Source organism: Pleurodeles waltl, unplaced genomic scaffold (genome assembly GCF_031143425.1).
Source record: "Pleurodeles waltl isolate 20211129_DDA unplaced genomic scaffold, aPleWal1.hap1.20221129 scaffold_135, whole genome shotgun sequence".
Classification (NCBI taxonomy): Eukaryota; Metazoa; Chordata; class Amphibia; order Caudata; family Salamandridae; genus Pleurodeles; species Pleurodeles waltl.
This window is the reverse complement of record NW_027149841.1, coordinates 385,551-397,709: the sequence shown is the minus strand read 5'-3', so window position 1 is coordinate 397,709 and position 12,159 is coordinate 385,551. Positions and strand designations below refer to the sequence as shown.

At 47.5% G+C, this 12,159-nt stretch overlaps 1 protein-coding gene across 3 annotated transcripts in view; it reads left to right on the top strand.

Annotated features, from left to right (window-relative positions):
* Nucleotides 1-12,159, top strand: part of LOC138273992 (tenascin-X-like) — a 193,138-nt gene that overhangs the window by 68,427 nt on the left and 112,552 nt on the right. For all 3 annotated transcript variants that reach the window (XM_069218927.1, XM_069218926.1, XM_069218925.1), the window contains one exon: nucleotides 1,241-1,498. In XM_069218927.1, the coding sequence (XP_069075028.1) occupies nucleotides 1,241-1,498 (258 nt within the window). The remainder of the gene's footprint in view (nucleotides 1-1,240; nucleotides 1,499-12,159) is intronic.

Below are 12,159 nucleotides of genomic sequence, written 5' to 3'. Positions count from 1 at the left end.
TAAACCCTGCTCAAGCAACAGCCACAATTTTGTCAGGGTGAACCACAAAAGTCACTAAATTAACCTGTGCTTGTGCCGTGTGCAAATCTTTATTTAATAGCCTGATAAAAAGTCCACTATCTCAGATTATTACATGGTTGCATTTGCCTGTAAAGCTATAGGTACTTATTTAGAGGTTGGTGAATGGAGTAGTGTCTTTCGGGAAGGTGGTGGACATTAACTCTGTCACCTCAAGGAAACTCCTCCCACTAAGTTTAGGGGTTTCACCTCTGCAGTCATCTTGTTCATTTAAAGGAACCGCTGCCATATGGAGGAAGTATTCCAACAATAGCTAAAGAGGGCTTCATTGACAGAATACTCAAGGTCTGGCCAACTCTAAATGAGGCTGATGGAGCTAGGGTTTGAGGAGCAGAAACTTTGTTGCATTTGTGACAGCGTGCTCTATGCGCCACACTCTAAATTCTGCCCTTAAGGCCTGATTTAGGGTTTGGCAGATGGTACTCAATGACAAATGTGATGGATGTTCCATCCATCTTTTTCCAAGAGCATTATAGCCTATGATACTTGTACTAAGGCAGATGGGATATCCATCACTATTGTGAGGGAGCACCTGTCCTCACAACTCTAAATCAGACCCCTAGTCTTCAGTCGCCAGTATCACAGGAAACGTGTGTCTAATTGACTTCAGTTGTCCACAAATGTCCTTCCAGGTATTTGTACCCTCATACTAAAATAATTAGGGCAAACGATCACAGCCAGAAATTATTTAAAACATTGAAAGTTGGTCCTTTTTATTAAACTGGGATGTTTTCTGAAAGCTTTGGCAGAAAAAATCAGCTTGTGGCCCGAGACAAAAGCTTGTGTTCTTGTATTTTTCAGGTGTGTTGAGTGGAATGTCTAAAACACTTGCTTTTACTGTACCTCTTTCTGCTGAAGATTAGGGAATCAGCTAAACACCTGTACTGTAAATATGCACAAAGCCGGCTATTGACATACATAAAGAAATCATGCAACAGTTACTTTACCTGAACCATGAAGGGTTGCAATTCATATGACTTGATAACAAATCTTGTGAAAATGTCTCATGGTTATGTATGTGTGTTACACATATCAGCTTTGAATTTGGAATAAGTGTGATCAATGCAGAACGATTTTAAATGGTGGCTCTATTGACTGAATTAAATTTAATCTGAATTAATTCTAAGTACAAGCATACTAACTTTATGTTGTCTGATTACAGGACCAAAAGATATCAACATGCTGCGTGTTGTTCAGGCCTCCATCGATTCATTGGCCCTCAGCTGGCTTCCGCCAGTTGGCAGCAAGCGCCCCTACTTTGTTAATGTATCAGGGGACCCTGCCTCTAATGACACAGTGGAAAATGAATCGGTGACCATCTACAATCTAATACCTGGGAATCTGTACACAGTTTCTGTCTCTGCAACTGCTGAAGATGGCTCATTGCAGGAAAAAGGAAGCACTATCTCGACTTATACAAGTGAGTTTTTTACACATACCCCTTAACTTTAAAGAATTTACCCTTAAAGATTTGAATTGTATTGTATTGCATTGTAGTTTTTTGTTTGCCTAGTCTCACTAAGTGGGGAGAATGATAATCACTTACAGGAAGTACTGTGGACTGCAGTGTTTGAGCCATGAAAGTTGAGCAAACAGCATCTCAGTTAGTCTTATCACCAAAGAGGCAGGCTGACCATGAGACCCATCTGGCAGCCTTTCATTGAAATTTCCATTTGACGCCTTTGAGATTTTTTCAAAATTCAAGAGTTTTTTTAGATGTGTTTTTTTGTGAGATAGTGACTTTTTTGATAGATACATAAACATGATCCACACATGGGGTGCACTGGTCTCGTGTAAATATACCTGATGGAATGTCTTTGAAAATTATAGTCATGGAGGTAAATATGCTGCCACTGTTTTAGGAGGGTTCTATATTATGGCCCATCTCTTACTTAAGCTCCAAGAGTCTTCCACAAAGAGAAGTCCCTTCCCTCAATGCCTTTCTCACAACAAAGGCCACTATTTTTCGCCACAGTTAACGCCAGCCAGCACTTTTTAGGTAAAGTCACTTAGCTGGTCTTTTATTCAATTTGCCATGCTGAAACCAAGGTAAAGGTTACTTCCACATAAGGATTACTTCTGGAAACGACCCAAATCTAAAATGCTATTGAGTAGGGCGACATGTTACATTATGCACTATCTGTGGGACACAACCTTTTCTTCGGCTCCAAGTGGCCACAAATGTTTGCAGTGCAAAAGGAATTGATCCACAATCCCCTGCATTTCAAACAGAAAAAGGAGCAGTATATACCACCTGGTAACACATGTCCTTCTACTGTGTGTCTAAAACTACTACATCATCCTACTGCACTGTGCAAAATAGACTACTGCAGCTGTTTGGCCCTCAGGTATGTCTTCCATATGGGCAATATTAGTGCATTTTTTCTTCCTATTTATCTTTTTGGTCGCTCTCTCTCTGCTGTTGTATGTTGTACCTGTTGATGAACGCAGTAAAATTCCCTGATTTGTTAACATCCTGCAGTTCAAAATATTAATATTACATACATGCATTTTAGTGTAGTTGACAGATTAAAACCTGGGAGACACAGTAAGAAACAATAATGTTGGAGGTCCAACAAGCAGAACGACTAGACAGCCAACCTTGTCTGTCCTGTGGACCTAGTGACGTAGGCAACACTGATGCAAAAGACATCCTATGCCAAGCCATGTCTTGATGCCATCCCCCAAGACCGAGCTCTTCCACGCGGTCCTTGCTCCCCTTCAATTGTGTTCATCAGGCAGACCGAGTGTGGCTGACTGCAACCAACTTTCAGGCTTGAATAGTGCCTCTACTACCCACAATGCCTTTGCCTCTAACACAAAGGGGGCTATACTAATAATTTCCCCTGACTCTCTCTCATACTTGCAATGAGGAGTGCATTCACATCAAGGAGCCACTACCTGGGTAACTAGTGGTAAGCATCTAATTTCCAGACCCCAATGTTTGGTGTGACTCTGTTTGATGAGTGTGCAGTTCTGGGACACACCAACGTGTTTATGTATGGCAATGTGTTTATGAACCGCACACTGATTTTAGGCCTATAAAAATACCAATATTGAAATATCATTTTGTGTGGGTGATGCAAACAGGCTGAAGCATGGAGCAGCGGATAGGAAGGATTAACGTTTTTAAGTAAACAAGTCTCCACAGCTAGTAAAACAACAAAGAAAAAATTCAGTGTTTTTCTTCCTTGACCTGCCCTACTATTCTTTATAGTTAGGCTCTTAGTTAAGGTTGCAGTAAAAGAGGGATCTATCCTGATGAATACCTCTAACCTCCTTTAGGCTTGAGTGAGGGCAGAAACATGCTGACTTTGCCATTGCACAGACCTTTTGGGATGCATAGACAAGGTGCCCAACAATGCAAACTGGATGAATGACCTTGATCTGTGCATTTGTACAATCTACAGTCCTTTTCCTTGGCAGAATCAATATAACTTGAAAGTTGTTTTATCTACCACAGATAATAGAGACTAGAAGTATATAGTACCACAATGGGGTCTTGCACCATTCTTTTTTCACAAAAATATTAAATATTTCCATTCCACTGAGTGCTCCCAAAGGAGCCCACTACTCACCCAAATTATTGAAAATAGTGAGGAGAGACACACACTTTTAGTTGTGCTCCTTGAAGACTTTGTTGCAATGTACAGAGACTGTGCGGAAGACTCAGGTGAATCTCTCAAGTTCCCCTCTTTGCCCCTCTTAACTCCTAAACATTCTAAGTAGACCTCACCCCTCACCCCTCACTCATCCTTGATCTATGACCCAGGGTTTGCCTTCCCATGGCATATCAATGCATTTGTGGCTCCTAATTCAATGATACCAAAATTTTAACAAATGTTCCATTCATGGGATTTCCATTTATTTTTTCACCACTTAAACTCAGATGCACAGAACAAGCCCGACATTTCCACCCCCATGATTATGGTTTATAAACAAGGATTACATACTGCTCTGTGGCACCACACTCCAGGTAGTGGTATTACAAGGTTGTGACTGGTGGTACCAAGACCTTCTAAACTCCATACCTTTTCTACGACATACTGCCTCTGGCTAGTGCACTTATCTGCATGTAGTTTTGTTATTTTAGACACATGTGTCAGGCTTTCCACAGTTTAAATCAGCATTAACTTAATTTACAACTCTTTCCAATTTCATCATACAATATAGTATCAGAAGTGTGACTGACAGAATATTTAGACATGTAGGTCCTCATTATGAACACTGCGGTAAACACCGCACCACTGGCGGTGGCGGTAACAACCGCAAACAGACGTGCGGTCCGAACCGCCAAATAATGATCCAACTGAAACACAGGCACCCTGAAAACCACTCACCACCACCAGAGGAGTGCCGACAACGACGGCAGAGCCTGCCCACAGGCCGACGGAAAGGCCCTATCCGCCCATCAAATAATGAAGAACTAGACCGCCGTCAGTTCTAGGGCGGGAACCACCGCCACGCAAAGCCAGGTAGAAACAAACCAAATATAAGGAAACACTCACCGGAGGCTCACACAACACGCCGAAGCAGACATGGAGAGAGAGTTGCAGATCATGCCAGCTGTGCTCCTTGCCATATACCTCCAAAACTGAGACCGCCAATGAAGACGACGCCGGTAAGTACCACAGCCTACTAAACAAGGGAAGAAAGGGCACAGTTACATACCCACCCACTCCACCCACCCTGCAAGGCTCCCACAAGCCTTCTCAGCGTCACAAGCCATACACCCCACAGCAAGAGGTACTTACCCAACACTAGGCAAATCCAACCTGCCCAAAGTACATACATGTGCCCAACACCCTCAAACAATGAAACGAGAGACCACGGATCCAGAGTGTGCCTCAAACAACACAGGCCACACATTAACCTTTATTGTGCTCACTGAGCAACAGAAGTGCATAGAAGGCCAGTGGCCAGTCCATAGTCAAAGAAGTCTGATGGGCCACAATGGCCCCAACTTGACTCCCACGAGTGCAACGGTACTTCACCTCATAGGGGCAACAATGGGGCATCCAGTCACCTCAGGGAACAGGGGGCAGGGGGTTGTGGGGGTGGGGATTCACGACTGGGAGGGCGGCTTAGATTTCCATTTGGAAGGTGGAGGGGGCTTAGGCTTTTTCACAGAAGCTGGTGGAGCGGACTTGGCCTGGGGTGCGGCAGATGTTCCTGGGCCAGCACGGGATCTCTTCCTCACAGGGGAGGTAGCACGGGAATGGGAAGGGCGTACAGGTGCAGGCTGTGACGTGGGAGCAGTGAACAGGGCAAGGAGGTGAGCACGTTTAGGGACGAGACGGGGTGAGTCAGTGGGTTCAAATAGGTCAACAAGGGATAGGAAAAGTTTCTTAGGTGCAAGTGGGGTGGACCTGCAGGAAGGCGTGGGAGTGGAGGTAGAGGGAGTGGTCGTGACAGGTGTAGGTGTGCGTGACGTGGGTACAGGTGACTGGACAGTATGCTGAGGTGTTGTGGATGTGTGATGGGTGGGTGTTTTGGTGTGTTTGAGTGTCTTGGGAGGGGGTGGTGGACACAGTGGGACAGACAGGCTACCAGTGTAAATGGATGTTGTCTGGGTGTCTGCAAGTCTGGTGAGTGTGCTGCATGTGTCAACTAAAGTCGTTGTGGTGAGTGCAGGTGTGGTGTCTGGGGTACATGAATGGATGTGTGCTATTGTGGTGACTGCAGGAATAGGGTCATCAACATTGAATGAGGGTGCAGTGCCTGTGGGTGTGCATGTACAGGGGACAGACAGGGAGGCGAAAGAGGTGGACACACTGGGGGAAGTGGATGTTGATGTGTGTGCATGTGTATGTTATCTGTGTGTATGCTTGTGGTGGGAGGTGTGGTGCTTGTGTTTTGAAGTGTGCTTCTTGTGTGTTGAGGTGTGTGCCTGCGTGTCAGAATGGGTGCTTTAGACAGGTGAAGGGACTGGGATGCTGGAAGGCTAAAGGTGGTTTGAGGGGAGACGGAATGACCAGGGTCACTGGCTGCCGTCAAAGAGGAGGCCAGAGCCTGAAAAGATCTCTGTAGGCCAGACACGGCACCGTGAATGCCATCCAGATAGGCATTGGTCTGCTGCACCTCTGATGCTAGTACCTGGATGGCATTGACAATGGTTGTCTGCCCTACAGAGTTGGTCCTCAGGAGGTCAATAGCCTCCTCCGTGAGGGCAGCAGGGCTGACTGGGGCAGGGGAGGAGGTGCCTGGAGCGAAGGAGACGCCCACCCTTCTGGGTGAGTGGGCACGGGCAACTCGGTGGGGAGCAACTGGGGGGGCGGTGATGGTATGGCGGGGTGGGGGAAGATGACACAGTAGGGGTGGGACCACTAGAGTCCACCACTGCCAGGGAGCTCCCATCAGAGGAGGTATCGGAGTCACTACCTCCAGTGGTAGTTGCCTCCCCCGTGGTACTCCCCTAGCCCTCCAATCCACTGGTCCCCTTGGCATCAGACGACTTTGCCTCCAAGGATCCGTGGGCCACTGCCCCCCCACTCGCCGGTGCCTCAGCTCCCTTGCCAGATGATGCTGATGTACACAGACAACACAAGAGAACAGGGATGGGGAGACAAAACAGGAGAGACACTTGTAAATAGCTGAATGGAGGTACATTGGTGGTTCACACATACACCCACCCAGAAAATATTCCACCAGGCAGCACCTACTGCTATACACATGGCTATGCCCCTGACTAGTGGCCAGAACCCTGCTCTACAGCCATTCCCCAACGAACTTAAGGACCTGACCTACTGCAGACTTGACCCAAACACCCCTACTCCCCACGGGGGGCCATTATGTAGATGGACATCAGTCAGAGTCCCTGCCACTAGACAGCATAAATACGAACACACACACACACACACACACACACACACACATCCATCAAGGAGCCAAAATATGGTATATGTACTCACCTCCTTGTGACTGCTGTGCAGCCTGCAAGCGCCCATCCAGGTCCGGGTAGGCCACCGCCAGGATGCATTGCATAAGGGGGGTCAGTGCCCAACGGGCACCCCTTCCTCGTTGGGAGTACTTCCCCAGCTGGGTCTCACAGATTTTCCTTGCCCAGCGCTGCAGGTCCTCCCACCCCTTCCTGCAGTGGGTGCTCCGCCGGTTGTAGACCTCCAGGGTCCATATGTCCTTCGCGATGGCATGCCAAAGTCCCCTCTTCTGGTGGGCACTTACCTATAAGGGACACACAGAAAAGTAACACTGAGGTCAGACACTGGCCAATCATACACAGCTGGCTATACCTCCACTGTGGGACGGACATTTCAAACACCCTAACAGCACACACACACGCAGCATGTCAGGAACCCTGGACCATACAGTGTCACAAGTGCACACATGTATGCAGCCAACAACCACCATTACACACATCCATGCACCCCAATCCTCCTACTCACTTGTACCTCTGGCCGACCGTAGAGCTTGGTGTACAGGGGCAGGACCCCGTCCACGAGCTTCTCTAATTCCTCATTGGTGAAGGCCGGGGCCCTTTCCTCTGCAGCACGTGCCATTTCCATGACCAGAGGCAGGACACAGCAGTACACTCAGTGGAGTACCTGCATGCACGAGATCTGGGAGTCTAGTGAAGTTGGGGTGACGAGTTTGTGTACATACCGCAGCAGTGTGCACCGTTACTGCCGGTGGCGATCATGATACGCTAACAATCCTCATTGACAACCATGTTAACCAATGAATTTGCGCACATCGGTAAACACCGCCTTACGGTATTACGTGAACCGCTAGCGGTATGAGGTCATTTCCACCACAACACTTCTGGATTACAGGGGGCAGACACTTTGGCCTTAACTATGCAGTTGTGAAACCTTCATCAGCACAATGCAGGCCCTATTGTCCCCTAAACACTCATAGGCATGAAACAATATACATTACCTAACCGGACCAGTCCTGATATTTCATTGTGGTCATGTTGCTGTAATGTCACACACATTAAGCATTTGTGTTGTTGACAATCATGCCAGCAGTGCTGAATGAGAAACAATGTGTGCAGATGTATGTGTGTTCCTCACATGTGTTTTCAACTCCTCCTAGGTACAGACCCTTGTGGCAAGGGAGGGCCCCATCGGTGTATAGACCACTTGTTGATTTGCGGACCATGGTGGAGCGTCACATCATTATCAATTACACTCACTTGTGCTGCTATTGATCAACTTTGTGCATTAGTGGATCCAGCACGGAGACCGGCTAATCGTAATCAGCATGCCATCCTTACTGAAGTGCAGGCACTCTCTGCACTCCATTTCCTGGCCACGGGCTCATTTCAAGTGACACTGGGCATGGGTGCAGGTTTTTCACAGCCAATGTTTAGCATTATACTGTCCAGATTCCTGAATGCATTTGTACAACACCTCCAATCCTATGTGAGGTTTCCCCAAAGTTCTGACCTCCCTGCCACCAAGTCAGACTTCTATGCCTTTGCCAACATACCCCATGTGATAGGTGCCATTGATGGCACCCACATAGCTATCATTCCCCCAAGAGTCAGTGAACAGGTGTATAGAAACAGGAAGAACGTTCATTCCATGAACATTCAATTGGTGTGTACTGCAGACCAGTACATCTCACATATAAATGCCATGTTCCCTTGATCAGTCCATGATTCCTTTGAGCTGAGGAACAGCAGTGTGCCACACAAGATGGAACAACTACAACAGGACAGAGGATGGATCATAGGTATGTATTTCTGGCACTTATTGCCATATAGCAGACAGCCAGGCTGCCTGCCTCTGAGGGTTGTCAATGACAGACCTGTTTTGCACCATTTTCTAGGTGATTCTGGCAATCCCAACTTGCGTTGGCTCCTGACACCACGGAGGAATCCTGGAAAAGATGCAGAGAGGAATTACAATGAGGCCCATGGATATACTAGGAGGGTGATAGAGTGCACAATAGGTCTCCTGAAGGCTAGATTTAGTTGCCTACATATCTCTGGTGGTTCTCTGGCCTATGGGCCTGAAAAGGTGTGTAGAATAGTGGTGTCAGTGTGCCTTGTCATCTAGGGGGGTGTTGGGTCAATACTCATTGCCACTGTGACCTGGTCTGCATAGGACAGGTTACATTATAGTATAATAGTTCAACACATCTGTAGGCACAACAACATGTAATGCTTGTGGTGCATTTCTTGCTACTCAGATAATAATAAATGAGTTATCATACAGTTGCATCCATACTTCACTTTGTTTCAACATAATGACAGGGGACATTGTAACAGGTGAACTGGTGTTTTTTTTGGTGCAGGGATTAAATCGTGCAGATTACAGTGATGGGAGTGGGCTACTGGTGGTTGTACAATATAGCAACATGATCACAGCATTTGTTGACAGTAGTGGTAGGTCCATCAATGTTTACAGGAGTTTGTTGTAGTTTTCACACGGTTTGGTCGTTGATTCAGTGGGACACTTGGAGGACAGTTCTTGCCAGAGTCACTTCTTTGAGGGGGCCTTGGTTTTGGCAGGTGTTCCAGTGCCATAACTGGGCCTGAGGATCCGTTTGGGTGCCTGGTGTTGGCCTGTACGGGTTGAGATGGATGTCCCTGTGTGTCCTGAGAAGGTGGAACATGTGCAGTTGCTGCTGATGCTGTTGTTGTCCGGTCTGTATCCTGGCCTGTAGAAGAGGCTTCCTGGTCTGTGTGGGCCTCAGGCTGTGTTGGGACAAGGTGCAGCAGCGCATCTGCTTTGCTGGCCATTGTGGCATTGTGCAGTTTCCACTGCTCCTTGGCCTCTTGGTGGTGTGCTAGCTGCATCCTTTGACTCTGCTCCAGGGTGGATACTATCTGGGCCAATCTGTCCTGGGTATGGTGATATGCTCCCAGGACCTCGGAGATCACATCCTGGGCTGCAGCATCCATCCTGTGGCCTCCCCTATGGGCCACTGATGCCCTCCCACTGGGCCTAGCCACTGTGTCCCCTGCACAGGTCTGGCGGTACCTCTTGTACTGGGGCCATCGTCTTCCTGCCTATTGGTAGGGGGTGACTGTGGCCTCTGCCCATGTATTCCACCAGTCTGTGGCCTGGATACACAGGTGTGGGGACAGTTGCCCTGGGCTGATGTTGTTGGGTGGGTGTTAGGGGTGTCAGTGGTATCCTGGGTGGGGCTGCTGGATGGTGACAGTCCAGGACTGTGTGAGGGGCCACAGTGATCGTCAATGTCCAGGGATCCATCCCCAGTGTCCTGGGAGGTGCCTCTATCTCCCTGTGGGGCGCTTCCACTCATTGTCCTGTCCGTCAGGGTGGCATGGGTGGTGTTGCCTGTTGGGGGGAATGGACATGTCTGTTACAATTGCATGATCGGATCGGATGCACAGGACTGGGCAGTTTTGTGCAGGTTTTCACACTTTGGGGCGATGCAGGGTGCTTTTGTGAGGTTAGCATTGCATTTTGCTTAGGATGTGGAGGTGCATTGTGGGTGCTGTAGGCCATTGTGATTCCTTGCAGGGGTGGGTGGCTGTGCACAGGGGGAGGGATGTGAGCCTGTTAGTGGGTTTGTGGGCATGCCGGGGGACTGGGTGTAGTGATTGTGGCCTGGGTGGGGTTGTGGTCCTGGTTGTAGTTGGAGGGGTGAGGTGGTGCATGCATTCCAGGTGTGATGGATATGGGGTAATTGTAGATGACTTACCCGAGTCCATTCCTCCAGTGAGTCCAGTGAGTCCCTCAGGGTGCAGGATGGCCAGTACCTTTTCCTCCCAGTCAGTGTAGTCGGTGGTGTTGGTGGAGGGCCTCCCCCAGTCTTCTGGACTGCAATTTGGTGCCTGGATGCCATGGACCTGACCTTCCCACACAGGTCGTTCCATCTCTTGCGGATGTCGTCCCTGGTGCGTGGATGGTGTCCCACTGCATTGACCTTGTTGACTATTGTCTGCCATAGTTCCATCTTCCTGGCAATGGGTATGTGCTGGACCTGTGCCCTGAATAATTGTGGCTCCACCTTCAGGATCTTGTCCACCATGGTCCTTAGCTCCCTTTCTGTGAAGCATGGGTGTTTGAGAGGTACAATGGTGAGTGTTGTGAATGGTGTCTTGTGTGGATCTAGGTGAGGGTGCTCTTGTGAGGTTGGGTGTATGTATCGTGTATTGTGGCATTCAGTGTCTGCTTCTTGGGTTCTCTGTATTAGTTGGCCTAATTTTGTTGCAAAGGATTGTGGGGTGTGTCTGTGAGTGTTTTATACTGTTGTGGATGTGTGTCAGGTGTGTGGGTTTCAAACTTGCCAATGTATGCATTTCTTGCTGTTGGGTCCACATGCCGCCCGTGGCGGTCTGTACCCCCAATGGTCGTTCGGCTTCCACTGACCGCCACAGTGATTTGTGCTTCGTTATTTGGAGGGCGGGGTGTTTGTGTGCTCGACGTTGGCGGGGTGGGAGGTCTAGCATTTCCACTGACACGGTCCTAGCGGGGACTGGTGGCAGGGAATTTTTTGTCCGTTTTTGATTTTTTCATCATTATATGGCGGGTTTCTGTCCACCGCCAATGGCGGTCTTCTGTTCGCCGTCGCCAGGCAGTCGGCGGTGTTTACCGCTGTGTTCATAATGAGGGCCATAATGTCTCTAGAACCAAACTTCTAATTGTTAGTACCCATTATGGTGGTATTATTATTATTATTATTATTATTATTATTATTATTATTATTATTATTATTGTTCTTATTATTGCTTTTGTTGTTATAATATTATTATCACTGTGTTTCACATGCATAATAAATAATAAAGGTTTTTTTCAAATTATTTAGAAATATGTTCCAAAGCAAGAGGGAGGAATAACCTAGGTACAATAAGAATGTTATTATCATGGATACTCTTTAAAAAAAAAAAAAAAAAACACTTTGAAAACAATAGGCATATGTGTGGTCAGTTGGTCACAAGTAGCCTTTTTAAGTCTCCAATAAACCAAATGCTTTTAATTACCTAAGTGTAAAATATTGGACTTGCAGTGCTTCAAAACAGAACATCCTGCCTTGAAAATCCTTCAAAAGAAACCACTAAGTCCCTAATTACATAATGCAGGGATACTGCAATTACGTTGTCCTAAATCAGCTCAACCAGCAACTGGCTGCTCCCTTCCACCA